Source organism: Daphnia pulicaria, chromosome 11, assembly GCF_021234035.1.
Source record: "Daphnia pulicaria isolate SC F1-1A chromosome 11, SC_F0-13Bv2, whole genome shotgun sequence".
NCBI lineage: Eukaryota > Metazoa > Arthropoda > Branchiopoda > Diplostraca > Daphniidae > Daphnia > Daphnia pulicaria.
Window position 1 is genome coordinate 4,138,337 of NC_060923.1, and position 26,872 is coordinate 4,165,208.

Consider the following 26,872-nt stretch of genomic DNA (forward strand, 5'->3'; position numbering starts at 1 on the left):
GGGTGGGGATTTAAGTTGAAATCATCTTGGAATTCTGCCAGTCTCACACAAAAGGCCATCATACAAGAGCAGCAGCAGCAGCAGCTCGTCTGCTTCTCTTCTACTGATGGAATTAAAATTTGATAGTCATATATAAGACCCCAAGCCAGCTATAGCATACATATAAGCATGGAATTCCTAGACTATGTGTGTGTGGAGATGTCGAAAAAGTTTCTATTCTTTAGGACGCGCTGCTGCTGTCATCTCCCCCTTGATCCCCCCCACACACAACATCACAAGGATTTTCAAAGGGATTTCTTTTTTTCTCTTTCTTATTTTTATTCCCGGACGAAAAAGAGTCGACGACGACGACGACTTTTCTGTGTATAAAAAGTGATTTGCACCCCACGAGATCAAAGCTTTTCTTTGCTATATAGTATAGGGGGGGATGACGACTTTTATATTATCGCAGACTTTTAGATTTGGCTCTGCTGCTGCTGCTGTCGCTCAGACATTTGAAACTTTCCTTTTTTCACGTTAGTGACTTTGGAGATTTGTCCTGGTGGTTTCTCGCAATGTGCAGCAGCAAGCAAAAGGCTTTTGATACATGTATAATGGTGGCCGCGAAAAGAAACAATAGCTCTTGAAGTATATGTATACTGTAATATCTATTCCTCTATTGTATCGTTTGCTGATGCCAAATGAACTAATGGGTCTTTGCCTATTATGTCTCAAAAGTTTTGACTTGAACTATGCTGGACAATGGACAAAACCATGACATACATATACTGGTGCTTTGGGGATTTATAGATCCTTTTCATACATGTGTGCTGTCTGTATATAAATTGATCGGAATTTTTGCTGGATTTAATCCCGGCCGCATTTTATATAATATTATCCTATATATATCTTAAATCGATATAGGACACACACACACATCAGCAAGAAACTTTTTTGTTTCTGTGTCACCCCAGCACAGAACAAAACTTGTGTCTCAGATCAAAATCTAAAAACGATGCACATGTTCACGTCACGCTCTATTCTCGTCAGTCTACACACAATCTAACTATAAATATTTATTTACTATTTTATATTAGATATATAAATATTCTAATATAACTTTTTTTGTTCCTTTTCTTTCTGTACATCAGAGAGACATCAGTGATACTATTTATTTTGTGTGTAGATTTAAATAAATGTTTGCACGCGTTTTGCTCTGCTGCACTGCGCTGTTGTACATATTACATAATAATAAATATACAGGCTATCTAACTGCCTCTCTTTTGATGTGATAAAATATAGCAGTGTGATATTGTTGATAGTATATTTACCTTGTCGCGGATATCCTGTCTCATGTTCTCACGTTCCACTTCCATTTTGCGGTGCTTCTCCTTGCGGCGATCCTCGGCTTCCTTGATGGCCTCCAATCGCTCACGCTCGGCCTCGTCGTCCTTGTCTTTGGTGTCGCCGTCCTCGCTGTCGTTGCCTCCCAGACCTTATATCATCATCATAATAAGAGTAAATGCATGAAATTGCATATAGATGACCGATCAACTTTGATAAATAAGTTACATACATCATCGGATATATAGGCTTTATACATAGTACATAAGAAATATATGTAGACCTATTTATAGGTTAAGGAGATAACATCGTGATGCGTTATATTGAGAATAAACTTTAAAATAAAACGTAGAGCCATTTTGATATGGCTGAAGGCATTTCCTGCCTGCAGGCTATCACGTTTTATGTTGTTAAATGTTGTTTTCCATGTAAAACGTTTCTTGTGAATATAAATAAATCACGACTATATTATTGGTATAATAGATCAATAGGCCTACAATATTATATAGGAAAATAATATAGCCTAACTATAATGATTAATATACTTATAAATACCTTTAACGGCGTTCATTTTGCTGCCCAGCATTTGTTTGGCAACGAAAGCCGCCATGATGATTTGTATTTATATTGAATCAGCTGAGCAGTGGGAGATTCAGGCAGCAGCACAGCACACAACCAACGACGTCGATCCTCCTTGTATTTATATATCCAATCAAAGACTCCTGTGTGTACACAAAATAACAAGAGAAAATGATTGCATAAACAATAGATCAATTCAATCAGTCAGCAGCAGCAACCATTTTATTTATACGCGCATCATAACTCAATCTCAGTCTCTGTAATAACTCTAAAGCGGATGCATATAATATTACACACGTCTACTGGGATACACAAAAACGTGCTAAAGAAAGGAAATCGAATATTTAGATATTTAATATTGGCCTTAATATAATAAATAATATCTAGAAATGCAGCAGCATTCCTTTAGATTTGATTAGCGCCGTGTCTCTCAGCTCTCATACAGCTCGTATTATATAAAGGAGCTGCCAAAAAAGAAAAAGGAAAAACGGGGTATAGGCAGCCCAGCACAGACATTTCCTGCTTGTGTTCCGCTCCTGCTGAGGATTGAGGCAGCCCAGCAGCGTCGAGAGAATCAATACCGCCGTATACTAGCAGCAGTATATAGCACATCCGGCTTATATCTATTCCTTTAAAGTTTTTCTAGATTTTCTCGTATTATAATATAGGGTTAACTTTGATAAGGATATTAAGGAGCCACATATCGCGTGATCAACTGTTAGGATATTACACACACACAAGTCTATAGAATATAGTATTGTATGCTACACATATAATACAGCAGCATCAGTGTAGCAATTGAACGGGAATCGTTGGAGAGAGAGAGAGAAAAAAACGAACATTGCGTGATTCCCCTTTCTCCGTGTTATATAGATGATGAAGGACACGGGGGAGACTTTGTACATAGTATACCGCGTGCTATGTATAACATTGATCGTCTCGTATATATGTAGAGCTGCTATATAGCTGCTGTGCTGCTGGTGGGAATATATAAGATACGTGAGAGATCACGAGTTCGTGTGCACGCGCTCAGCAGCCGAGAGAGTCGCTCCCCCCGGCCATATATATCGTGATATATAGTACATTTAAGGTTTAGACTAACTACATTTCAAATGTTATATAGGGGACAACACTTTGTCGGTTGAGAAGCAATATCGATCCTTGAATATATGTATGATGGGAAAATTGTCCAGCTATTATTACATTGTCAATAGATTGATCATCAGGCCGCTATACTGTCCAGCAGCTTTCACGACCATCAGACTGCTGGTCTAACAACATTAATATAATTGATGATATTCTTATTTGTATTATATTATATAGTCTGCTGGAAATGTCGCCGTGCTCTACCACACGCTTCTTTCTAAATAATATCTATTGATGTATAAACTAATTGGATTAGATGCCATCAGTACATCAGACATCACGCATCTCCAGCCAAAGAGAACCATGCAGCACCGTGCTGGGGGGCATTGTGTATTATACACTAATAGAGACGTACCTATAAGTTAGACTATACATACAAGTTCATTCTATATATAGTCTAATACAAGGCCGGCGCAGGTCAAGTCCCGGCACGCTCTCCGCTCTATAGTGCACGTTGCACTTGTATTATAGAACCGAGCTCAATATGAACTGTAGACTTTCGTATATTGAATTAGTGGTGAGAGAGACGCCGTTAAAGTGCACTGTCTTATTTCTCTTTCACATCAGCAAAAGAACCCAGAAATAACTCTGTAGGTCATCAGCACACAGCAGTACAAAGACAAACTTGCCGCATTCTGTCTACCGGCAAATTTACATACACAAATAAACAGCTAAACAGCATCTTTTCGAGTATTATTACAATTCTTATTATTATTATGACATTTCCGGTTCTTTTTTTTAATGCCGATTGGTTCACACTTGCGACATCTACCGGCGCACTTTCAACACTATTCCACTTCCGGTATCAAAATCTAGACACGTAAATAACTAATCTATAAAATAATGGGTTTCTTCGCGTTGATTGTCTTACCTTTATATTTGGGTTGATTCGAATCAAAAGGAATTCCACAGGAGCCGATAAGTTTTGATTGGTCGCACGCACTGAAGGAAGGAGGAGGGTCGGGGGGAAGAGGAAGAAGATATAGGAAGGAAAAGAAGAAGAAAGGAATATGGAAAAAACTGAATCAATCAAAAAGAGGACAGAAAAAGAGAGAGAAAAGAGAAAGTTACAATCGAGAAAAACAAAAGACCAGGAACGCGCGGATATATAAATGACGCGTGACGAATATTCTATAAAAGTATAGGAGAGAATCTGAGCTCTCAACCAACCAGCACTACACACAGCACATTATACACAGCAGCAGCAGGAGCAATAGTATCTATATAGCACATGTGCTATATAATACAAATCAAATCTTTTTGCCCCATCCAACATTGAAACTTATTAAACGTCCCTCAGCAATAAGAAACTGGAATTTGGCAGTGAATCGACATGTAGGAAAAATGTCTTAAAATTGATTCTTAAAAATTTGGTTTGAGAAAACTATATGACAGCACACAGCACAATCGATTGGCAAATTCCTTCAGCCAGCAGAGATATATCTGGAATGTTGTCTATAACGAATAGAATTCAGAGAAATGTGATGTTTGAATTAAGAACGATAGAAAACTACTACCGAAATTGCAGAGAGAGAGAGAAAGAGAGAGAGAGAGACAGAGATGTGTGTGTACTATTGAGAAACTGATGACGGGGGGGGGGGGGGATTCGATTTATTTGTCTAATGAAATAAGAAAAACAGGGGCGGACACAAGTCGATGGCTCGAGATCCGAAACTGCACTGGAGATAACCCACAACGAGGACCAGACTTTTGGCTATGGCAATTTCTCTGTGCTGCCCCCTGTGTGTGTGGCTATCAAGTCCTATATCTCTCTCTCTCTTAAATCACCCAGTGGGTGGTGGGGGGTTTTGATATATAAAAATCCTTCGCCACCACCCACCAACATTTTTTTTTTTTATTTTTTCGTGAAAAATAAAAATAAACTCGAGGGGCCAGCACAGCAGTTTGACTCTCTAACGCTATGATGGGTGGGTGGTTTTGGATGGGGGTTGTTATGGGAGGATGCGCGCCTGATATTTTCACGAGCGCCGGCGCCGCCGCCGCCGCTCCCGAATATATTTCCTGTACGCTGTGACGTATATACAGCAGCAGCAGCATATATAAAGGGATCCCCGGACTCTCAAATATTGATCTGCCCTTGCTGTGCTGTCCTCATATATGCACATCACATGCTGCTGCTGCTGCTGTGCAGGAAACAGCGCCACCGCCAACGTGTTTCCTATATAGATTTCAACACCATTTCTTCTTAGCTGTACACATGTTGTACATTTATTTTATATACCCTTATATATTATTATTTTCCTAAGCTCTTTTTGAATGTAATCAAATGCTGCTGGAAGAACCGAGACCGCATAGTTCCTGCTCACGATATTATTATTCGATTCGACACCCCTATAGCATATTATCTTTTAGATTATTATAGGCCTATACAATACAGATGACATTAATTTGATTCGATATAAAGATGAGTTCGATTTACATCATTTTTAAGAACTTTTAGATAGGCCTATGATAATATACACAAGACATTTGAGAAGATATCAATTATATTTTATTTTGGGGATCGTATGTATGTGCTACGTCTATTATATCGGCTGATTGGTGTCACGTTCTCCTCTTTTTTTTTTGGTCCAAACAGAAAAGGATCTACGTGCGTATGTATACTATCCTACATTTGAATATATAACGCACACAGACAGCGGTGTTGTGTGTAAAAACGAGTGACATCTGGTGCCATTTGAAGATTATGCCAGCTGCTGCTGTGTCTTATTTCTTCACGAAAGAAAAGAAAAGAAACATCTTTTATATGTAATGTCTAAATATAAAACTGATGCGACCGAATTCAAATGGAGGGGCGTTATTATATAGGCCTATATACTTATATAATAATATTCTTTTTCTGCCTTCTTTTTCTCTATATGCTTCATCGATCAGTCCTACTGGTACATATAAAGGGGCGCATCAATTTATTTTGAATATTTCTAAATTTCTTGTGCTGTGCAATTCGTTTCGGTGATCGATAGAAATGCAATCTCGATTTTAAAAAGAAGAATCAAATGTTTAAAAATGTACAAGACATTTTTCTATTTCCTTTATAATACCCAAACTGTTATCTAGGCCTATAATAGGTTCAACATTTAAAAAAAACCCTTTGATCGTATTTTATCTTGACCTTATAAGACGTAAAAATGGCAATAAAAAAATGTTATTCTTTGAGTGCTATTTCATCACATTTACACGAAATATTATATAGATGTGACAACAGCCCCCGCGATGATGGAAGACGCCGGTGGCCATCCACCCCCATTTCAATCGTGTCAAAATGTCACGTTGCAAATCAAAAGTGAGGGCGACAGCAAGAGCAGCATCATTTCCTTTTCCATCAAACCCACAAATGTACTACATGCATGTATAAAGGCAAACGCACATATAAAATAACCGCAGTATATAACACATATATCCCCAGCAGCTGAAATATAAGTCTAATAAACATGCTGGAATTGGATCAAAAATATAAGCCTTTAACACAAATGCCTACAAATGCATCCGACAGTTGCCTATAACCTCGCCTATAACATGACCATCAGCAGCTTAACATTTATTTATGAAAGAGAAAACAAACTTCTACGCTATGTTTGTCCCACCAACCATCATTACAATACAAAACCCTATCGTCCAGAGTTGGGGGTAGCGCGCTCTTTTCGTGAGCGCGCTCTGAGCGCCGCTCAGAGCGGCGAGCGAAATCGCTCAAACTGAAAAATGGTGAGCGCGAGCGAAGACCTCCTGAGCGGAAGCTCAATGACTGCAACGTCATCTAGCGGTCAATATTTAAAACTAATTGGATGACGGAATATTTCCAAATGAATACTCTCACTCAGACGAGGCTTCAAGACTATGGATAATTTTGAACGATTGTGTGAAGAGAAAATCAAAGATGGAAACAATAGTAATGCAATGCTAATGCTGATATTGCTGGAAAAGGGAATGTCTTTCAAAGTAAGCTAGATCAGCACTTGATTTCAAGTGCTTCGAAATGTAAGCAAATAAAAACACAAAAACAGTTTGACAATTTGATACTGCTGGTAAGAATTTTGCAATTAAACTTGAAAGATGAGTTAGATGACGATTCAAAATCGGCTATAATTCTTTTTCTTATACAGAATGTCAGAATCACATCATCTCAGATCTTTTGCCACTTTTGACAAATTAGTTTTTTTGAAAAAAAAACGGGAATTCCGATAAGAACCAGTAGAATTCATCTCTAAGTAAGAAGTAATGCAGTTGTAATGCTACATGAAGACGGAAATATACAGAATTCAAAATGAAATTTTTTTGTATGTGAGCGGCGAGCGCGAGCGCGCTCACTTTTTTTTTGGCGAGCGCGAGCTGAGCGCCGCTCACTTTTCAGCACTGAGCGAAGAGCGCTGAGCGCGCTCTCAAATCAGTGAGCGACTCCCAACTCTGCTATCGTCTATATAATATAGGCAGCTGAAATCATCATCTGATCATCATGCAACACAGCAGGCAGTCCTCTGGCGCTATATTAAAGCACTCGCCGTCCTGTGTCCTATTTACCGTCTCTTTCATCATAGAACATCACAGCATAAAGAACCTGATGATTCGCATTACAAAAGCTCGCGTTGAATATATACGCTGTATAATAATAATATAGTTCTGGACATCGAATTATGATTGCCATGGACTCGCCCTTTTCCAACAGCAGACGATGGCAGCAGCAATTGGATTAAATGTTTAATAAATGACCAATAATAAGATAAATAAGACCGTATAGATAACAAGTTCAAACATTTTAATGTGAAAGTTAAAGAAAAAGTGGTGAGGTGCAAAAACATGCCTGTTCTGAAGTCGTTCGACAAATGAGAATTTTAGTAAACCCTCACTGGGAAAAAACAAAAACGGGGAGAGAAAACAGTTATGTAACTGTTTGCCTAGCTCATCAGGAATAAACTCCGCCTCAGAAATACTCTGTGACTATACGTAACGATTTATAATCAACGCCACTCAAAATTTTCCAAAAGGAAGAATAGAGATCAATTTTGCCCACCTTTTAGCCTGGGAAATACAGCCAGGCATCCACAGTTGCTCCATCCATCCGCTGAAGAGTTAAATACGGGATAGGGTAAAAAGGGTGTCCTCGTGAATACACCCACACTCACATGGGTGTACACGAGGACATTGAAAGGTGAAAAGGGAGATCCATAACTCGGCCGACATCGGTAGTTTCTCCAATCAAGAGGGATGCTGCTTGTCTAAATAAAAATAGAAAATGGGTTACGACAAAATATTGACTGAAACAACAAGTCAGGAAAAGTTGAAAATTACACTGGGTTAATCCTAATTGTTAATAAATGGGAGAATGAAAGGTTTACACTGCATTTATGTAGGTAATGTAGCATTAAAATATCTAGTAGGTCACAGGTCAATAACAGTAACGAAAATCATTACCCAAGCGATGAGACTTCTGGTGACATGCTGCTCAATCCCAGCACAAGCCAAACTTGCATATTGAGTGGTTATGATGGCTGACTCTGGCCTCGAATCTGCAAAAACTAAAAAGGTTTTTTAGTACAAACCAACTGCAATGCATCGTCAGGGCAATGGGGCAATCACATGGTAAATGACTAAATGCTAGTCGTTAGGAAGTAACATTTCCCAAATTTGAAACAGGTCTCTTCTGTAGCTCCCACAATCATTCTATAATTGGTATTTTTAGTTTTATTTACCCGCTAAAGAGTATGACGGTTATCAAAAACAAATAAATCTCTAAGAATTTAAAACTGGTCTGGAACTTTGTCACTAATTTTTTCTAAATTTTTAACTCGGCGAGAGCAGACTACACTTGTCCAATTTTCGTCTAATCACCACGCTTGGATTATAAGATATCGATAGAAATTAGAAATGATAAAAAATCAAACTCCGCCCTCAAAATAAATTTATTAAAATTAATAATTAAAAATAATAAATCCAAACCGCTCAAAAACGATAAGGGAATAAGTTGAGGGAATAAGTTTTAGTTGAAATCTAATACCATTTGTTTTGAGTATACATATAATTGTTCAACAAATTAACCAATTTGATTAAGCCCACCCTGGACGGACAAGATCCAAATAAAAATTTGCACAAAACCCGCAAATGGTCTGAAAACCCGCCATAATAACATCCCCCCCAGGACCCTCTTGGAAGCCAAGAGGGAATGAAAGATATTAAGTACATAGTATATAATGAGCAAGCGAGCCTAATTATCGACAATTTGTGTGACTTAATTGCACTTGTATATAATTTCAAAGTTCTGTTTTGTTATAGTATACATTTATGATCATTTATTAGCTATATAGTGATCGAGGATTACAGGGCTTTTCAACTAACTATATTATGTTCTATTCTATTTCTTTGATGTATGTGCTGCTGCTGCGCGTTGTGATATGGCCAGCATCCCAGCAACAGCATCAATTTGTAATTTGGTGCTGGGCAGCAGCACATTGGACTTTTATATTAACGGGATTCCAGCAAAGGATTTTCTTATTAACAATCAAGGTCACCAACAGCAGCAGGATGCGCTATGCAATGTTAACAAGCAGCTCCCGATGATGAATAGCCAACTGATTACGATGATGATGGCTTCCCTTTTCTAATCACATATATAAATATAACATAACTTTTGATAGCAAATAATGTGTCATCAGAAGTAGATTAAATCTGCCGTCTTATTCTGATTATTATATTTGAGACTTGTCAGTTTGTTTCAGAAATTGTTCGCCGGGGGCCTATATAGGCATATCTATAATAGCCATATAGCTATATATAGGCATATCCTGTAAACGCCAAATCGTTTCTGTGTCATGTTATATCCCACCCTTCCGCGACCCAACCGATTATTCAAAATGTGAAAGTCAATTAACTGTTGGAACCTTTGAAAGAAATCAAGTGTTAGCTATAGGACTTTAGAAAGCGCACAACAAACCATTTTTCTGTTACAATCAAACAAGTTCTCCGGCCAATTTTCTCTTTATCAGATTTAGCAGGTTTTGCGCTGTATGTGTCTAAACCAAGTTCCACTTCGGATACATCATTTTTTGTTTAGTTTGATCTGTGACTAGCGTTTGAATAACATGTTGGACGTTTCGTGGTCTAAATGGATGGGTCCAACATCCCTGGCCATGACGGCCCTGGTCGGATTGCTGGGCGGATATTATTGGGTATGGAGTCGTTCCCGTTTTGTCCGTCTCATCGACGCTCTGCCCGGACTGAAAACTCTTCCTTTGCCGGGCAACCTCCTCCACCTATTGAAATTCTCTCCCGATGGTAAATAATATAACTTGCTGCGCTAGTAGTACCGCGTTATTTCCGTTGTTCGAAATGACGCCATCAGTGTCGGTTTCAAATTGTTTCGTTCATGTATAGAAATGTTGCTGGGCATGAACCACCGTCATCCAATTTACAAGATGTTGATCAGCCGTTTCTTTCCAGTGGTTTTCATCGCTCATCCTGAACTATGCAAAGTATATAACATCACACACCAAATAATAATTCGATATAAGTTTCAAGTGTTCATTTCACCGATTTGCTCTTCCTGTGATCACTTCACAGCCGATTTTTATCCAGCAATAAATTTGTGACGAGACTACGGGAATACAACTTTGCTTTTCCCGAAAACAGCCTTCCAATGTTGGCCGGTGAGATTGAACCAAAAAAGTCATTTTATTTCTATTATAGAATTATAGATGCGCTAATAAATTATATTATCTATATTATAACCTCGAATGTGCTGTTATTGGCTTCGTTATATTCTCGTTATGATATCCGCGCAGGCGAGCCGTGGAAAAAACGCCGTCGCATGCTCAACCCGGCGTTCCACTTTCAAAATCTCAACGGGTTCTTGGATATTTTCAACGACTTGAGCCTCGACTGCGTTGCCAAAATCGAACGAATAATTCTCGGGACGGAATCATCAGGCTGCAAAGAAATTGACGTCCATCCGATTATGTCTCTGCTAGCGTTTGGATCTATTTGCAGGTAAATATAAGCCGTCTACATGTATATATAGTTGTATAGGCTTTATATACATATTGATGTAATCAATTTTGTATTTTATAAACAATTAAAATAATGCGAGGTTCGAAAATTGCCCTAGAAACTTCTTTGCGGGGCCAGGTTTGGAGCGAGGAGGAATCAATCAAGTTTACAGAGAGACAAGAAAAGTGAGCCTATGAGATAATCTACTATTAGTATAGTCGATAATATTGAAAACTATTTGATCGACATTGACACTAATCGATGTTGATGTCTGCTGGCATAGAATCGAGCACATCTTCATGGAACGTTCAGTCTATGAACCGTGGCTGAGGATCAATTGGATTTACAAACTGAGCTCACTTTACCGTCAAGAGTTGCAGTTACTTTCAAGTAATGCTGTCGCCATGGATAAGGTATTATTATATACATGTAACAATAATGGATCTTTAAAGAACTTTTCACGAAAGCCTTCATCAGCACTTATCTAGCTATAATATAAACATTTCTAAATTGAACAGATAATTCAAAGTCGACGTGAATTTCTCAAACAAAACGCGGACAAATATTCCAGTCAGTCGACAGATTCGGTGGCCAATAATAACGTCGGTGAAGGAGACACATTATCACGACCAAGTAAATTATACCAAATTAGTTTTCAACACTCATTTCAAAGCGTCTTGAACAGAGTATTATATGTATAAGTATAATACGTCCATTCAAATTATTTGCTAGAGGAGAGGTTGACCTTTCTGGATTTGCTGCTGAAGGCGTCAGAGGAGAATCCTGATGATTTGAACGACGAGGTACTCAGAAATGAAGTTTGCTTATTCATAGCTGCGGTAAGTGAATTTAAGCGTTTTAAATATCTCATCGTCAACATATATTTGACTTGGAAAAGTATATTTTCAAAACAGAGTATGGATACAACATCTGTCGCCATGGCTTGGTTTCTTTATCTCATGGCCAAATGCCCTGAACACCAGGTATACCTACTTAATCAATTAAAATGTCGATTCTAATGTGGCGGAAATAAAATAAATATACGTATATATTTTTTTAAAATAATGAATTCACAGCAATTGGTGACGGACGAATTGGGTCAGATTTTTTGCGATTCTGATCGGCCGGTGACGGCGCAGGACTTGACTCGGTTGAAATATTTGGAGTGTTGCATCAAGGAAACATTGAGGTTGTATCCACCTTTCCCAGTAATATGTCGATACTTAACGGAAGAAGTTCAAATAGGTAATAACAATTGACCGTCAGCACTTTGTTTGACAAAACAACGATTTCACTTGCATATGTTCATCCGAAATCTTTTATATATACAATTAATTATACAGGATACTACATCTTGCCAAAGGATTTAACAGTTATGATCAATATTTACGGCACCCATCGCAATCCTGAATTTTTCCCCGATCCGGATTCTTTCAAACCGGAACGATTCCTACCGGAGAACAGCGTCGATCGACATCCGTACGTCTTCATTCCATTTAGCGCTGGCGTCCGCAATTGCATCGGTGAGTTTTCAAACAACTGGCTGGCGGGAGATTTGAATTTCGTTCAATTCGAATTTCTTTTTCTTTTTTAATTAATTGAACAGCGCCGAAATACGCCATGATGGAAATGAAAGTTGCTCTGGCCAACATATTGCGCAGGTTGAAATTTTCCCTTTCTGATCCATTGGGTCCGCTGCAAACTCCGGCCATTCATGTCATGCTGAAACCCAAGGACGGCAAATTCAATCTCATTGTTTCTAAAAGATTGGGCCTTTCTTAAATAATGGCATTATATTTGCATATTTAGTATATGTATAGGTTTTTCGCCACTTTTGATTGATAGAAGGAAAACACAATTCCTATAATGGCAACATTGTTGTTCATTGTAACATTTCATCTTTGGCAATGCTTAAATAAACTTAATTGTTTGGTCAAATTCTTTATAAGGAGACCAGCATTTCTAACTGGTTCGTCTTGTTGATTCGTAACCTATTTATTTATTCCTATTTATGTGCAAAAACCCCAAAAAGGTCAGTGAAACGACAGCATTTGTCACTAGTTTGACTAGTTCTATATGCTATGAAACGCCAAAATCGGCCAACCAACCCTTACTGTGAAAATAGTGAAATCAAAACAAGAATTTCTTTCCCCTTTACAGTTACTATCTAGATTCGTTTTCTCTTTAGACTTTGTTCGTTGTTGATTCAATTTTAGGTTTATGGACGACATTGCTGGCGTAGCTATCAGTTGGTCTTCAACTTTTGTTTGAATAACATGTGGGACATTTCGTGGTCTGCTAGTTGGAGTTCATCGTCACTGGCCATGACGACGGCCCTGGCCGGATTGCTGGGCGGTTATTATTGGGTGTGGAGTCGTTCCCGTTTTGTCCGTCTCATCGACGCTCTGCCCGGACCGAAACCGCTTCCTTTGCTGGGCAACATCCTCCACCTTGCGAATTTTTCTCTCGATGGTATAAAAACGATGGTTGTGAACATTTGAAATTTAAAAAGAATTCACATTTAATTTTTTTCAGATGTGAAGTACGAGCCTATTTACCGGATTTGGATCAGCTACTATCCGGCCGTTTTCATGGCTCACTCTGAACTATTCGAAGTAATGACAAATTTTAGCGCTCATTTTTTTATTCAGCATAGTTATGATTAGCAGATTTCCGTTATAAGCTACTGACAGTTATATGTTTCCCCCCAAATGTAGCCCATTTTATCGAACCCTAAACTCATCAGTAGGCCACACGAATATGAATATCTCTTTCACGGTGAAAGCCTTGTTCTCTTTACAGGTATTCATTTGACTTCAGTTAGCTTTAATTTCATTCTATTATTCAACTCGGGTGTTTTTACCCACCAGATGACGCGTGGAGAGAACGTCGTCGTATGCTGAATCCCGCGTTCAGTATTCAAATTCTCAACGGGTTCATTGGCACTTTCAACGACTTCAGCATCGACTGCGCTGCCAAATTGGAAGAAATGGTCGTAAACGTCCAAGACCAAGAAATGGACTTGTTTCCAATCATGTCTAAACTGGCTTTAGATATTCTCTCTGGTAATGAGTGAAACCCTTTAGATTATAGTAAAAGCGCAATGAGATTAATTTTCTATCAATTTTATTTTGACTATAAAAGAAACTTCCATGGGACGGAAAACGTGGAGCGAAGAGGAAACGATCAACTACGTCCAGGGCCTTGACGGGTCAGCTATCATTTTGATCTGCCTATACTTTTATTTCAAACGACAATTTCAGAAACTTGCAATCATTAACACACTGCCGACACAGATTGGAGCACGTCTACACGCAACGCTCTTTCCACCAGCCGTGGCTCAGAAGCGATTTCATTTTCAAATTGAGTCCACTTTACCGCCTGGAAAAGCGATGCATTTCCATCACGAGGTCCTTAATTGACAAGGTAATTGACAATTGTCATATTTCATTCTCTAATCCCGATGGATATAATAATGTACACTTTTGACTATTACATCAGGTCATTCAAAATCGCCGTGAGCTGCAGAAGAAAAACGGTCAGGGCGAGTCGCTTGTTTCCAACAACAATAACGAGGAAGAAGACGAGTACAGCCGACCAAGTAAAAAATGTTTATTTAATTTGACATTCTTTAATCAGAATATAACAAAAGCCCATTTTTAGAGAAGAGATTGGCTTTCCTGGATCTGCTATTCCAAGCTGCCGAAGCAAATCCGGATCTGAACGACGAGGCGATTCGAAATGAAATTTTTCTATTCATGTCGGCGGTATCAATAATTATCGTCTCACATTTCACAAATATTATTCATTAACATATTCAATGATTATTTAAAAAAATAGGGGCTTGATACAACGTCCTTGACTTTAATTTGGTTCCTTTATCTCATCGCCAAACACCCCGAGCAGCAGGTAACATATAATTCACATAATTATATCAGCATCACATATTCCGTTATTTATATTTGCGGATTGATTTCATTTAGAAATTGGTGACGGAAGAATTGGATCTGATTTTTGGCGATTCCGATCGGCCGGTGACGGCACAGGACTTGACTGAGCTCAAATATTTGGAGTGTTGCATCAAGGAAACATTGAGGTTGTATCCGTCCATTCCGCTCTTTTCGCGACGTTTAACGGAAGACGTCCAAGCAGGTCGTAATTTTTAATTGACTAAAATTTATAAAGTTCATCTATAACGTATCTATCGTAAATAGGAGGATACACTTTACCAAAGGGCCTAACAGTCATATTCAACATTTACTCTGCTCATCGGAATCCGGAAGTTTATCCCGATCCGGATGCATTCAAGCCGGAGCGATTCCTTCCGGAGAACAGCGTCGGCCGACATCCGTACGCCTACGTTCCATTTAGCGCTGGCGTCCGCATTTGCATCGGTGAGTTTTCGAGTCCGTTTGAAATAAAAAAAGGGAATCAAAATAAAATGGCGTTCAACTCGGTCCAACTATTTATTACCCAGGACACAGGTACGCCATGCTGGAACTGAAAGTCTCTTTGGCCAATTTACTGCGTCGACTCCGATTTTCCATCTCCGATCCGTCGGCTCCGCTCGAAACTCCGTCCATGCAACTAACGGCTAAACCCAAGAGTGGCCAATGCAATTTGATTGTTTCAAAACGAGTCGTTTCATAGGAAATTACTAGTGAATAATGTCACTCGAAATACATGACACTATTAAGTGTAGATATAATTCCTATATCTTATTTTATCCCTTCAAAATTAGCATTCTGCATTTACCCATAATAGGAAATAACATTATATACATTTAAAAAAAATGGAATGGTTAATTGATAAATAATCCGTTTCGACATGTCTCTGACAAAGTCTAATAAAATTTTTCTTCAAATTTGTTTGCAATACAACTTCTTCAAACCAATTTTGCACATTCGAAGCCATTTTTTCTTTTCCTCACCCAGCCTTTTTAAAAGAATTTTTTTTTCTAAAGAACAAAAAAGGGAAAGGTAAGAGAAATTCAAAAAAAAAGTCATTTCGGCACGAGGCAAAATCAGCTGCGTTGAAAGTAAAATGTCAGAAGACCTTGAAAAAGAAACGAAACATTTTCTACCCACCTGTACGCGAGCGTTTGCATGCAGTAAATATAGGCCTACTCCCATCCCCATTTCGGTCACAGACGCAAATCGATGGCACATTGCTAAAAAATGGAAAACGACTTGTTAGAAAGTGTTGAAATTCGAAATTTCCAGAAAGTTCCCTTTAAATCTGTTTCAACCCCATTCTCCAATCAGCTCTCTCTTCAAGTTGACGTTCGTTATATATTTGCTGAGTTTGTTGTCCTTTTGTTCTTGCTGGCCAATTACTTGTGCAGTCGCTGTTGATGCCTGCGGAATGTTGCCCTATTAAAAAACTGCCCAATAAAATATCGTAAAATATTCACAACGAATCAAAACCGAAACAACATTAAGCCACACTTTCTATAGCGGTACAAGGTTTCTATAACGCATTAGCTATCCTATACATATGTTGTGCGCAACTCGTTTGTCACGTGAACTCGATTAATTTGTGTTGGATCTTTTCAACTGTTGGAATTCGCAATACGCTAGGAAAGCGTGAAAGTCAAAATACAACTATCGCTTCGTCCAACAGAAGAGAGTGGTGTACGAGTATAACGAAAGAAATCGAGCGTTTTATATTTTATCGAATGAGGGATAAAACAAGTCTGGAATCGAACCATGCACACTGCACAGGTAGTTGGTGCCCGGCTATCATCGTTTAAACATGTTGGGCATTTCGTGGTCTAAATGGATGAGTCCAACATCCCTGGCCATGACGGCCCTGGTCGGATTGCTGACCGGCTATTATGGGGTGTGGAGTCGTTCTCGTTTTGTTCGCCTCATCGACGCTCTGCCTGGACCGAAGCCACTTCCCGTCCTGGGCAACATCATCGATATTTTGAAGTACACTGCTAATTGTACGATTCTCAAATTGATTCAGCTCACTTGGGCTATACATTATATATTAACATCTAAAATGAACTCATTTGTTTTGCTGTTTTGGCTCTAGATCGTTTGTGTGCTGAATGGATCAAACAGAACGGATATATTTTCCGAACATGGATCGGTTACTATCCGGTGGTTCACGTCGCTCATCACGAACTATTTGAAGTAAGACAGTATTCAAGCGTTAACTTTATCAAGTTTAAATCACAGGCCCCTAATACCAACAAGCATTTCTTCAACAGCAAATTCTTTCCCATTCCAAACTCGTAACAAAAGTGGACGAATACAAATTCTTTTTGCCTGAAAACTGCCTTGCTGTAATAGAAGGTACGTAATAAAATGAGAGACGCTCAGCTTCTTTCTACAGCATTCGAGTCTCGTATTAAAAATTATATTTTCGGAATATCGCAGGTGACAAATGGCGTCACCGTCGCCGATTGCTGACTCCGGCGTTCCACTTCCGAATTCTCGATGGATACATTTCTACCTTCAATGAAAAGAGCATGGCCTCCGCTGCCAAAATGGAAGAAATTCTTGGCACAGCTGAAAGCCAAGAAATTAACATCTTTCCGATTATAGTCAAGCTGACTTTCGATGCTCTCTACGGTAATTATATAACTAAATTTGCGGTAGAACTAACTTCTATTGTAAATGAATCAAACAAATTTGTTTTGTTCGAATCCAGAAACTTCCATGGGTAAGAATACGTGGAGTGAAGAGGACACGAGTACATACGCACAGAATATGGACGGGTGAGTTTTCGAACGGTAAATGAAAAAATCAAATCGGTTTGCACTTTGTCAGCCAATTTTCATCTTGCCAAACAGAATGGCGCACATCTTTTTGGAACGTGCCATCCGTAAACCGTGGCTGAGGATCGATTGGATTTACAAATTCACCTCACTGTACCGCAAACAAATGCAGTACTCTTCTTTCTTCAACACCTTCCACGAAAAGGTAAATTCGGCTTTGAATTGATGTCATTATTTCGTCATGTCACGCGCCATATTGCGGTCGTCAAAACAGGTGATTCGAGAACGACGCGAATTGCAGAGGCGAAACGCAGCAGAGAAACACTCAAGTCCTCAGCCAGTGTTGAACAATAATAACGTCGATGAAGAAGACATGCTCTCACGACCAAGTAGATATATTACTATGAATTGAAATTGAGTTCATCTTCTTTTGATGAAGTTTGATTTATAATCGGCGGTTATTTCTTATAGAAGAGAGATTGGCCATTTTGGATTTATTATTAAAAATATCGGAAGAGAATCCTGAATTGGACGACAAGGTGATCGGCGACGAAATTTCCCTTTTCATTATTGCGGTAAAAAAAATTATTTAAAAAATTCTTATTTTTTTTTTTTGTCAATTTTTAATTCAATTATAAATACGAAGGGTTTCGATTCATCATCTGTGGCCATGAATTGGTTTCTTTACCTCATCGCTTAACATCCGGAACACCAGGTATATACGTTAATGAAAGTACATACATACATAATAGAAGAACTAATATTTAATGAATTTTGTGATTTGATTCAGAAATTGGTGACGGACGAATTGGATCTGATTTTTGGCGATTCCGATCGGCCGGTGACGGCGTAGGACTTGACTCAGCTCAAATATTTGGAGTGTTGCATCAAGGAAACATTGAGGTTGTATCCGTCCATTCCATTAGTGGCGCGATACTTAACGGAAGAAGTTCAAGTTGGTAAATCGTTTTTTTTTTTTTAATTCCTAGCGAAATGCGGATGAATTATGGTCCATTTCCTTAGCATCCGCTTAAAAAATATATTTTTCATTTGATTAATAGGTGATTACACTTTACCAAAGGACTTGCCAGTTATAATAAATATTTTCTTGAGCCAGCGCAACCCAGAAGTTTTTCATGAACCGGATGCTTTCAAGCCGGAACGATTTCTACCGGAAAACAGCGTGGGCCGACATCCGTACGCATTCATTCCGTTTAGCGCCGGACCACGCAATTGCATCGGTGGGTCGTCTAATTCTCCCACGACAATCGCTTGATGGTTGAATGACAATTTTTTGATACAGCATTTGAATTCATTTTTCTAGGACAAAAGTTCGCCATGTTGGAAATCAAAATTTCACTCGCCAACATATTGCGGCGGCTGCGATTTTCTTATTCTGATACGTCGGCTCCACTTGATTTCTCTCCCATTCAAATTACTTTTTTAAAACCCAAGGACAATCAATGCAAATTAATCGTCTCTAAAAAAAATCGCCCAAAAATCTTTGAAAATTGCATTACAACGAACTAAAAAATTAAATTAAATTAAATTCTTCTCCCAGCTGCTCAAAAAAAAAAAGAAATATTCAAAAGAAATAAGGAATGGTAAGAAAAATTCATGAAATTATTCCAGCACTGCACGGCTTCTTCAAACAAGACCTTGAAAGAAAACCAAACCTTCTCGGCTTCTCTTGACAAGTACCCGAGCGAAGACATTATTAATTTGCATAAATGAGGGTCTAAATAAAAATAGAATTTAATTTCTCAATAGTTAAGGTGGTCAGTCGCCCAATTTAAAAACAGTTTATTTGCTAACTTGTTTTCTGCTTTACGACTATACCTGCTGATCTGATACGCAAATATATTCGAAACGATTTAATGATTTATCTGTTTTTGTCTTGTTTTTTGTTTTTTTTTTGTTTCTGACTCTTCCTTTCTCTTTTCCCCCAACCTTCAGCGTTTACAGATATAGTGCTATTATATACTTCCTCCGTGTTCACATCAAAACAAAGGGTCCTTTCTCTTTTGGACCTCTTTCAGCCATTGTATTTGATTTGGTTTCAGCGGGGGATTATTGGGTAGGTCGGTTCGCTGTTTAAAAGTTGGTTCTAAACTCTTAAGTGCGAACATGTTGGACATTTTTCGAACGAGATGGAGCAGCCCATTGTCTTTGACATTCACGGCCATCGTCATTTTGTTGGCAGCCGGTTATTATTGGGTGTGGTGTTGTTCTCGTTTTGTTCGCACGAGGTAAAAAGAAGGAAAGAATTAATATGGCAACAACTTTGTATAGTACATTCGCACATTTGAAAGCACTTGTTTGGTAATAAACCATTGAGAGACTAATGGTGTTTCTAACTGGTTTTTCTTATATTGTTGATAAATGATGATTTCCTTTCCCTGTTTAACCTATAGCTCCTCCAATCAACTCTCTTCAAGATCTTCAAGATGGAATAATAAGGTTTCAGGTTTATGTTGGGTTTGTCTTAATTCCTATTTGAGTTTGTCTGAAACTTTTTTCGAACTAGTCGAAATTTTCTTTGCCATTCTTGGACGTCATCCAGTTTTTGTTGGCCAGTTTCAGGCTTGGAGTCGTTGATTAAATGGCAAATGAAAACCAGGGCAAATTCTAATGCGCAATCTACTGTGAAAATGTACGTTGCCCCATTTAACAAACCCCCAAAAGAAAACCAATTTTTGAAACGAATCAAAAGCGAAACGAAATAAGCCCCACTTTCAATACCGGTACAGTTGTTAAGGAAGTATTGGTCAGTTGGTCACAAACTAACCCAGTCAACAGGAGAGAGTGGCCAACTTAAGTTCGAAAGAAATATGAGAGTTTTATTTTATTAAAGAAAGGATAAGAGAGTCTTGATCCGAGACTTGCACAGGTAGTTGGTGTCCGGCTATCATCGTTTGAAGATGCTGAGCATTTCGTGGTCTGCTGCTGGATGGAGTCCATTGTCGCTGATTATGACGGCCCTGGCCGGATTGCTGGCCGGCTATTATTGGGTGTGGACTCGTTCCCGTTTTGTCCGTCTCATCGACGCTCTGCCCGGACCGAAACCGCTTCCCTTGCTGGGCAACCTCCTCCACTTTGCGAATTTTTCTCTCGATGGTATTAAAAACGATCGTTGCGTTTATTTATATTTAAAACAAACAATTTAAATTCCAAAGGTGAATTCCTCTCTATATATATATTGATATTTGATATATCCCTTTCAGATGTGAAGTACGAGCCTATTTGCAGGATTTGGATCAGTTTCTATCCGGCCGTTTTCATGGCTCACTCTAAGCTATTCGAAGTAATCAAAGAAATCAGTTTAATTCTCAGTTCTTAGTCTGACATATATCCGTTACTGACAGTCATTTGTTTTTCTTTTCACCTGCGAATAAACAGTCCGTTTTATCGAACCCTAAACTAATCAATAGACCCCACGATTATGAATATCTATTTCACGGCGAAAGCCTTGCCCTCTTTACAGGTACGGCAGATGATAGCTATTACTTCATTATTGGACTTCAGTTATAATAATTTATGCTATTAATATTGAACTGCTGTTATACCACTACCACTCACAGATGACGCGTGGCGAAAACGGCGTCGCATGCTGAATCCCGCGTTTAGTTTTCAAATTCTCAACAGGTTCATTGGCACTTTCAACGACTTGAGCCTCGACTGCGTTGCCAAATTGGAAGAAATGCTCGAGACCGAACAACACAAAGAAATTGACGTGTTTCCAATCATGTCTAAACTCACTTTAGATATTCTCTCTGGTATATTAATTGTATTTTTCGATTAATTAATAAGCGAAATGACATCATTCATGTTATACCGATCTAAAAGAGACTTCGATGGGGCGGAAATCGTGGAGCGAAGAGGAAACGACAAACTTCTTCCAGTGCATTGAAAGGTCAGCTATCTTATCCACCTGCATATATTTTGAAACGGCAATTTCAAAAAATTTCAACTTGCCATTCATTTACACTTTGACAGATTGGAGCACGTCTTTATGCAACGCTGTTTCTACCAGCCGTGGCTCAGAAGCGATTTCATTTTCAAATTGAGTCCACTTTACCGCCTGGAAAAGCAATGCATTTCCATCACCAGTTCCTTAATTGACAAGGTAATTGACCATTGCGATTCTAGGTTGGCTGATGGATAATACACTTTTGCATTTTTTGGACTACGACATCAGGTCATTCAAAATCGCCTTGAGCTGCAGAAGAAAAACGGCCAGTGCGAGTCGCTTGTTTCCAACAACAATAACGAGGAAGAAGACGAGTACAGCCGACCAAGTAAAAAAATGTTTTGAATTCGACATTTTTGAACCAGCATTAAAAAACCCATTTTTATATTAGAGAAGAGATTGGCTTTCCTGGATCTGCTATTCCAAGCAGCCGAAGCTAATCCGGATCTGAACGACAAGGCGATTCGAAATGAAATTTTTCTATTCATGGGAGGGGTATCGATAATTGCCACATCCACCACCTCTCAAATATTATTAACATATTCAATGATTATTTTTAAATAGGGTATCGATACAACATCCTTGACTTTCATTTGGTTCCTTTATCTCATCGCCAAGCACCCCGATCAGCAGGTAACATTTATTTTAAATAACTGTATCATATTCAAAATTAAGTTTTATTTAAACGGATTTCATTTAGAAATTGGTGACGGACGAATTGGATCTGATTTTTGGCAATTCCGATCGGCCGGTGACGGCACAGGACTTGACTGAGCTCAAATATTTGGAGTGTTGCATCAAGGAAACATTGAGGTTGTATCCGTCCCTTCCGCTCATTTCGCGACGTTTAACGGAAGACGTTCAAGCAGGTCATAATTTTTAATGAACTCAAATCTATAAAGTTGATACAACTATTGCAATGTCGTAAATACTTGCAGAAGGATACACCTTACCAAAGGGTCTAACAGTCATATTCAACATTTACTCTGCTCATCGAAATCCGGAAGTTTATCCCGATCCGGATGCATTCAAGCCGGAGCGATTCCTTCCGGAGAACAGCGTCGGCCGACATCCGTACGCCTACGTTCCATTTAGCGCTGGCGTCCGCAATTGCATTGGTGAGTTTAGTTTAAATTTGAAAAGGGGGTTGCCTCTCTTGATTTATAAAATGGCGTCCATCTATTTATTACCCAGGACACAGGTACGCCATGCTGGAACTGAAAGTCTCTTTGGCCAATTTACTGCGTCGACTCCGATTTTCCGTCTCCGATCCATCGGCTCCGCTCGAAACTCCGTCCATGACACTGTTGTCTAAACCCAAGAGCGGCCAATGCAATTTGATTGTTTCAAAACGAGTCATTTCATAGGAAATTACTAGTAAATAATGTCACTGGAATTACATGACACTATTAGAGCAAATTCCGTTCAAAATTGGCATTCTGCATTTATACCCATAATAGGAAATAACATTATATATAAAACCGAAATGGTTGATAATCCGGTCTGTTCTGTCTCTTACAAAGTCTATTAATATTTTTTTCGCAATCCAACTTCTTCAAAGCAATTTTGCATGTTGGAAGCCATTTGTTATTTTCCTCACCCTGCCTTTTTAAAAGAAGGAATTTTTCAAAAAGAAAAAAAGGAAAGGTAAGAAAAATTCAAAAAAGTCATTTCGGCACGGTACGCGGCTTCTTTGAAATAAAATGTCAGAAAACCTTGAATAGAAAACCAAATTTTTCTTTACTGCACCCGTCGAAACAAAATGAAGAAGAAAGAAACTTCCCCACCTTGCAGGTATTCTCACCCCTCCCCTCCCGTCGGATGCAAATCAGTGCGCATATTTGCCCAATAGAAAAACGACTTGGTAGAAAGTGCCGAATTGGAATCGAAATTTCCCTTCTCTGTTTAATCTATTCTCCAAACTTGAAGATGAAATTAATTCCCTCCGTTGTAATTGAATTGGGTTTCGGTCTTATTAGGTTCGTCTTAAACTTTTTTTCTATTCGATTGTCTTTGGCATATTCAGTCGTCATCAACCAGTGATTTTATTGGGCGTATGGAGTCGTTGATGAATGGCAAATGAAATCCGGAGTGAATTCTGCTTTCTCTACTGTTGCTGGAATGTTGCCCTAATATTAAACCCCCCCCCCCCCTCCCAAGAAAACAAAATATTTCACAACGAATCGAAAAAAGCGAAACGACAAAAGCCACACTTTCGATACAGTTGTCTCTAACGCATAGCTCTGTATATGATGTGCGCGCTCGTTTTAGCTAGTGAACTCAATAAAAAGTTATTGTTGGATATTGTCAAACTGGAATCGAGTCGTTAAAAAGGAGTGCTGGGGTTAACTAACCCTTTCAACAGGAGAGAGTGGTCAACTGACAGTCGAAAGAAATCGAATGTGAAGAGTTTGATGTCATCATTTGAGGGATATAAAAGAATCGTGATATTTCAGACATTCTCAGGTAGTCGGTGTCCGACAACCATTTCAAGATGTTGGGCATTTGGTGGTCTGCTGGATGGAGTCCATTTTCACTGGCCATGACGGCCCTGGCCGGATTGCTGGGCGGATATTATTGGGTGTGGAGTCGTACCCGCTTTGTCCGCCTCATCGACGCTCTGCCCGGACCGAAAACTCTTCCTTTGCTGGGCAACATTCTTGAACTTGTGAAATACACTTCTGATAGTAATAAGATTTCCAAATTGATTCAGCTCACTTGTTTATTATTCGCATTTCTAATTAAATGATTTTAATTTGTTGTGGCTTTTTTTCTCTAGGGCGTTTGTACGTTGATTGGATCAAACGGAATGGATATCTTTTCCGAATATGGATCTGTTACTATCCGGCGGTTCACATCTCTCATCACAAACTATTGGAAGTAAGATATTATAGCATAAGCGTATTCTATCAAGTTTCAATCACACGAATCATCCTTTTACAAATGAGCATTTTATCCATGTAGCCAATTCTTTCCAATCCAAATCTCACAACTAAAACAATGGAATACAAATTTATTGTATCTGAAAACTGCCTTGGTGCGTTGGCAGGTAATGTAGTAGGCTACACTCGGCTTTCTTCATGTACCAATTCGAGTCTCATAATAATATTATTATTACGTTCGGGATATCGCATAATAGGTGACAAATGGCGTCACCGTCGCCGATTGCTGACTCCGGCGTTCCACTTTAAAATTCTCGATGGATTCATTTCTACCTTCAATGAAAAGAGCATGGCCTCCGCTGCCAAAATGGAAGAAATTCTAGGGCCATCAGCTGGAAGCAAAGAAATCGACGTCTTTCCGATTATGGTCAAGATGACTTTCGATGCTATATCTACGGTAATTATATTATTATATGGTAGTTGCAATGACTGAAGAACTATTACTATTGTATATGGTAAATGAATAAAGAGAAATTATGATTTTTGCTGGCGGAATCCAGAAACTTCCATGGGCAAGAATACCTCTTCAAATTAATCGTCTCTAAAAAAAGTCACCCAAAAATCTTTGAAAATTGCATTACAACGAACTAAAAAATTAAATTAAATTAAAGTATTCTCCCAGCCTAAAAAAAAAAAGAAATATTCAAAAGAAATAAGGAATGGTAAGAAAAATTTATAAAATTATTCCAGCACTGCATGGCTCCTTCAAACAAGACCTTGAAAAGAAACTAAACCTTCTCGGCTTCTCTTGACAAGTACCCGAGGGAAGACATTATTAATTTGCATAAATGAGAGTCTAAATAAAAATAGAATTTAATTTCTCAATATTTAAGGTGTTCAGTCGCCCAATTTGAAAAGAGTTCATTTGCTAACTTTTTTCTGCTATTACGACTTTACTTCACCTTCTGATATGATACGCAAATATATTCGAAACGATTTATCTGTTTTGTTTTTTTATTTTTTTTGTTTCTGACTCTTCCTTTCTCTTTTTCCCCAACCTTCAGCTCGTTTACAGATATGGCGCTATTATATATCCCCTCCGTGTTCATATCAAAACAAAGGGTCCTTTCTCTTTTGGACCTCTTTCAGACATTGTATTTGATTTGGTATCAGTGGAGGTTTATTGGGTAGGTCGGTTCGCTGTTTAAGTTGGTCCTAAACTCTCAAGTGCGAACATGTTGGACATGTTTCGAACGAGATGGAGCAGCCCATTGTCTTTGACATTCACGGCCATCGTCATTTTGCTGGCAGCCGATTATTATTGGGTGTGGTGTCGTTCTCGTTTTGTTCGCCTCATCGACGCTCTGCCCGGACCGAAACCGCTTCCCTTATTGGGAAACCTCCTCGATGTTGCCAACATTCCTCTGGATGGTATATCAATTGTTTTTTTTTTTTTGTTTTTAAGTATTTAATTTTTTAAATTCAAATTCAACGGAAAGATGCAAATTATTTTGTTTGGTCCACAGAGATTGTCCTGAGCGTGAGCCGCTATAATCCAATTTACAAATTGTGGATCGGTTTCTATCCAACGGTTGTCATTGCCCATCCTGAACTGTGGAAAGTAAAATTCGCATTTTTTTTCTAAATTGTTCAATAACCATTCCACGATTTGTTCTGTCCCATTCCCACAGCCGATTTTGTCGAGCCACAAATTATTGGCAAGGCCACACGAATACAAGTTTTCTTTTCCTGAAAACAGCCTCACGAATTTAACAGGCGAGATATAACAACACCATTTAAATCATTTCATATGATTCTATAATTATTCATCCAGCAGGCGAACTGTGGAGGGAACGTCGTAGCCTGCTGAATCCAGCGTTCCATTTTCAAATCCTCAACGGGTTCGTGGAGAATTTCAACGACTTGAGCCTCGACTGCGCTGCCAAAATGACAGAAAGTCTTGGTCGGACTGGACAAAAAGAAATGAACGTCTTTTCCATCATGTCCAAGCTGGTCTTGGATATTCTTTGCGGTAGAATCTATTAGCAAGTTAATTACAAGTATTTACTAAGGTAAAATTTAATTGAAAAATCCAAGAAACTTCAATGGGAGGAAAAGTTTGGAGTGAGGAAGAATCGACGAAATTCGCCAAAGGGATCGACGTGTCAGTTTATGTCAAATGAAACTGGACAATTCTGATTGATTTGAATTAACCTAATGTCCCGACAGATTGGAAAATATCTTTAGGTA

The 26,872-nt window shown here is 38.7% G+C and overlaps 8 protein-coding genes and 2 long non-coding RNA genes across 11 annotated transcripts in view; 8 read left to right on the forward strand and 2 right to left on the reverse strand.

Annotated features, from left to right (window-relative positions):
• LOC124315823 overlaps positions 1-4,532 on the forward strand; it is an 18,653-nt gene extending 14,121 nt beyond the window's left edge. The window contains exon 3 of the long non-coding RNA XR_006911718.1: positions 4,451-4,532. This is a non-coding gene — a long non-coding RNA (uncharacterized LOC124315823). The remainder of the gene's footprint in view (positions 1-4,450) is intronic.
• Positions 1-4,742, reverse strand: part of LOC124315659 (complexin-like) — a 6,884-nt gene extending 2,142 nt beyond the window's left edge. The window contains exons 1-4 of the mRNA XM_046781467.1: positions 4,566-4,742; positions 3,920-4,068; positions 1,879-2,045; positions 1,311-1,474 (exon numbers count right to left, since the gene is read on the reverse strand). Of these exons, the coding sequence (XP_046637423.1) occupies positions 1,311-1,474; positions 1,879-1,933 (219 nt within the window). The 5' untranslated portion in view covers positions 1,934-2,045; positions 3,920-4,068; positions 4,566-4,742. The remainder of the gene's footprint in view (positions 1-1,310; positions 1,475-1,878; positions 2,046-3,919; positions 4,069-4,565) is intronic.
• Positions 4,743-8,090: 3,348 nt separating this feature from the next.
• On the reverse strand, positions 8,091-8,795 carry LOC124315757. Its single transcript, XR_006911643.1, has 3 exons — positions 8,754-8,795; positions 8,476-8,570; positions 8,091-8,279 (listed from the first exon to the last, which is right to left on the reverse strand). It is a non-coding gene; the product is annotated as an uncharacterized LOC124315757 (long non-coding RNA).
• A 1,302-nt stretch (positions 8,796-10,097) lies between these two features.
• On the forward strand, positions 10,098-11,039 carry LOC124315667. Of its 2 annotated transcripts, none has more exons than XM_046781477.1 (3): positions 10,098-10,332; positions 10,432-10,529; positions 10,839-11,039. In XM_046781477.1, the coding sequence occupies exons 1-3, from the start codon at positions 10,140-10,142 to the stop codon at positions 10,926-10,928; spliced, it is 381 nt and encodes a 126-aa protein (XP_046637433.1). In that variant the 5' UTR covers positions 10,098-10,139; the 3' UTR covers positions 10,929-11,039. The 2 variants fall into 2 exon arrangements, with proteins under 2 accessions (XP_046637433.1, XP_046637434.1); XM_046781478.1 differs by lacking the exon at positions 10,839-11,039 and adding an exon at positions 10,618-10,687 and having other exon boundaries at positions 10,099-10,332.
• A 759-nt stretch (positions 11,040-11,798) lies between these two features.
• LOC124315612 (cytochrome P450 4V2-like) lies at positions 11,799-13,006 on the forward strand. Its single transcript, XM_046781397.1, has 5 exons — positions 11,799-11,882; positions 11,958-12,026; positions 12,120-12,288; positions 12,387-12,566; positions 12,650-13,006. The coding sequence occupies exons 2-5, from the start codon at positions 11,961-11,963 to the stop codon at positions 12,823-12,825; spliced, it is 591 nt and encodes a 196-aa protein (XP_046637353.1). The 5' UTR covers positions 11,799-11,882; positions 11,958-11,960; the 3' UTR covers positions 12,826-13,006.
• A 268-nt stretch (positions 13,007-13,274) lies between these two features.
• Positions 13,275-15,774, forward strand: LOC124315269 (cytochrome P450 4c3-like). Its single transcript, XM_046780829.1, has 12 exons — positions 13,275-13,515; positions 13,579-13,658; positions 13,761-13,845; positions 13,914-14,108; positions 14,188-14,254; positions 14,340-14,469; positions 14,545-14,644; positions 14,707-14,810; positions 14,884-14,952; positions 15,027-15,195; positions 15,258-15,437; positions 15,521-15,774. The coding sequence occupies exons 1-12, from the start codon at positions 13,320-13,322 to the stop codon at positions 15,691-15,693; spliced, it is 1,548 nt and encodes a 515-aa protein (XP_046636785.1). The 5' UTR covers positions 13,275-13,319; the 3' UTR covers positions 15,694-15,774.
• A 999-nt stretch (positions 15,775-16,773) lies between these two features.
• On the forward strand, positions 16,774-18,711 carry LOC124315430 (cytochrome P450 4c3-like). Its single transcript, XM_046781103.1, has 10 exons — positions 16,774-16,990; positions 17,083-17,183; positions 17,261-17,345; positions 17,430-17,624; positions 17,704-17,770; positions 17,846-17,975; positions 18,045-18,159; positions 18,242-18,345; positions 18,417-18,485; positions 18,561-18,711. The coding sequence occupies exons 1-9, from the start codon at positions 16,798-16,800 to the stop codon at positions 18,468-18,470; spliced, it is 1,044 nt and encodes a 347-aa protein (XP_046637059.1). The 5' UTR covers positions 16,774-16,797; the 3' UTR covers positions 18,471-18,485; positions 18,561-18,711.
• Positions 18,712-20,556: 1,845 nt separating this feature from the next.
• LOC124315270 (cytochrome P450 4c3-like) lies at positions 20,557-23,483 on the forward strand. The gene is made up of 12 exons (XM_046780830.1): positions 20,557-20,887; positions 20,995-21,074; positions 21,170-21,254; positions 21,352-21,546; positions 21,617-21,683; positions 21,767-21,896; positions 21,969-22,068; positions 22,132-22,235; positions 22,305-22,373; positions 22,441-22,609; positions 22,679-22,858; positions 22,935-23,483. Exons 1-12 carry the CDS (start codon positions 20,692-20,694, stop codon positions 23,105-23,107), a joined length of 1,548 nt encoding a protein of 515 aa, XP_046636786.1. The 5' UTR covers positions 20,557-20,691; the 3' UTR covers positions 23,108-23,483.
• Positions 23,484-24,186: 703 nt separating this feature from the next.
• On the forward strand, positions 24,187-25,620 carry LOC124315606 (cytochrome P450 4c3-like). The gene is made up of 5 exons (XM_046781390.1): positions 24,187-24,427; positions 24,520-24,620; positions 24,705-24,789; positions 24,880-25,079; positions 25,183-25,620. The coding sequence occupies exons 1-5, from the start codon at positions 24,235-24,237 to the stop codon at positions 25,225-25,227; spliced, it is 624 nt and encodes a 207-aa protein (XP_046637346.1). The 5' UTR covers positions 24,187-24,234; the 3' UTR covers positions 25,228-25,620.
• A 237-nt stretch (positions 25,621-25,857) lies between these two features.
• On the forward strand, positions 25,858-26,805 carry LOC124316048 (cytochrome P450 4c3-like). The gene is made up of 5 exons (XM_046781787.1): positions 25,858-26,053; positions 26,122-26,243; positions 26,314-26,398; positions 26,457-26,654; positions 26,720-26,805. Exons 1-5 carry the CDS (start codon positions 25,858-25,860, stop codon positions 26,803-26,805), a joined length of 687 nt encoding a protein of 228 aa, XP_046637743.1.
• The last annotated feature ends 67 nt before the right edge of the window (positions 26,806-26,872 follow it).

Excerpts from the sequence above, each read along its gene's own strand:
- LOC124315667 (XM_046781477.1), top strand. The coding sequence starts at position 10,140 with ATGTTGGACGTTTCGTGGTCTAAATGGATGGGTCCAACATCCCTGGCC. Across the intron at positions 10,333-10,431 it reads ATTGAAATTCTCTCCCGATG|AAATGTTGCTGGGCATGAAC; the intron begins GTAAATAATATA and ends GTTCATGTATAG. Across the intron at positions 10,530-10,838 it reads CTCATCCTGAACTATGCAAA|GCGAGCCGTGGAAAAAACGC; the intron begins GTATATAACATC and ends ATATCCGCGCAG.
- LOC124315612 (XM_046781397.1), top strand. The coding sequence starts at position 11,961 with ATGGATACAACATCTGTCGCCATGGCTTGGTTTCTTTATCTCATGGCC. Across the intron at positions 12,027-12,119 it reads CCAAATGCCCTGAACACCAG|CAATTGGTGACGGACGAATT; the intron begins GTATACCTACTT and ends ATGAATTCACAG. Across the intron at positions 12,289-12,386 it reads AACGGAAGAAGTTCAAATAG|GATACTACATCTTGCCAAAG; the intron begins GTAATAACAATT and ends TTAATTATACAG.
- LOC124315269 (XM_046780829.1), top strand. The coding sequence starts at position 13,320 with ATGTGGGACATTTCGTGGTCTGCTAGTTGGAGTTCATCGTCACTGGCC. Across the intron at positions 13,846-13,913 it reads AAGCCTTGTTCTCTTTACAG|ATGACGCGTGGAGAGAACGT; the intron begins GTATTCATTTGA and ends TTTACCCACCAG. Across the intron at positions 14,811-14,883 it reads TTTTTCTATTCATGTCGGCG|GGGCTTGATACAACGTCCTT; the intron begins GTATCAATAATT and ends TTAAAAAAATAG.
- LOC124315430 (XM_046781103.1), top strand. The coding sequence starts at position 16,798 with ATGTTGGGCATTTCGTGGTCTAAATGGATGAGTCCAACATCCCTGGCC. Across the intron at positions 17,346-17,429 it reads CTGCCTTGCTGTAATAGAAG|GTGACAAATGGCGTCACCGT; the intron begins GTACGTAATAAA and ends GGAATATCGCAG. Across the intron at positions 17,625-17,703 it reads GACTTTCGATGCTCTCTACG|AAACTTCCATGGGTAAGAAT; the intron begins GTAATTATATAA and ends GTTCGAATCCAG.
- LOC124315270 (XM_046780830.1), top strand. The coding sequence starts at position 20,692 with ATGCTGAGCATTTCGTGGTCTGCTGCTGGATGGAGTCCATTGTCGCTG. Across the intron at positions 21,684-21,766 it reads TTCTTCCAGTGCATTGAAAG|ATTGGAGCACGTCTTTATGC; the intron begins GTCAGCTATCTT and ends ACACTTTGACAG. Across the intron at positions 22,374-22,440 it reads CCAAGCACCCCGATCAGCAG|AAATTGGTGACGGACGAATT; the intron begins GTAACATTTATT and ends GATTTCATTTAG.
- LOC124315606 (XM_046781390.1), top strand. The coding sequence starts at position 24,235 with ATGTTGGGCATTTGGTGGTCTGCTGGATGGAGTCCATTTTCACTGGCC. Across the intron at positions 24,428-24,519 it reads TGTGAAATACACTTCTGATA|GGCGTTTGTACGTTGATTGG; the intron begins GTAATAAGATTT and ends TTTTTTCTCTAG. Across the intron at positions 24,621-24,704 it reads CTCATCACAAACTATTGGAA|CCAATTCTTTCCAATCCAAA; the intron begins GTAAGATATTAT and ends TTATCCATGTAG.
- LOC124316048 (XM_046781787.1), top strand. The coding sequence starts at position 25,858 with ATGTTGGACATGTTTCGAACGAGATGGAGCAGCCCATTGTCTTTGACA. Across the intron at positions 26,054-26,121 it reads TGCCAACATTCCTCTGGATG|ATGCAAATTATTTTGTTTGG; the intron begins GTATATCAATTG and ends TTCAACGGAAAG. Across the intron at positions 26,244-26,313 it reads CCCATCCTGAACTGTGGAAA|CCGATTTTGTCGAGCCACAA; the intron begins GTAAAATTCGCA and ends CCATTCCCACAG.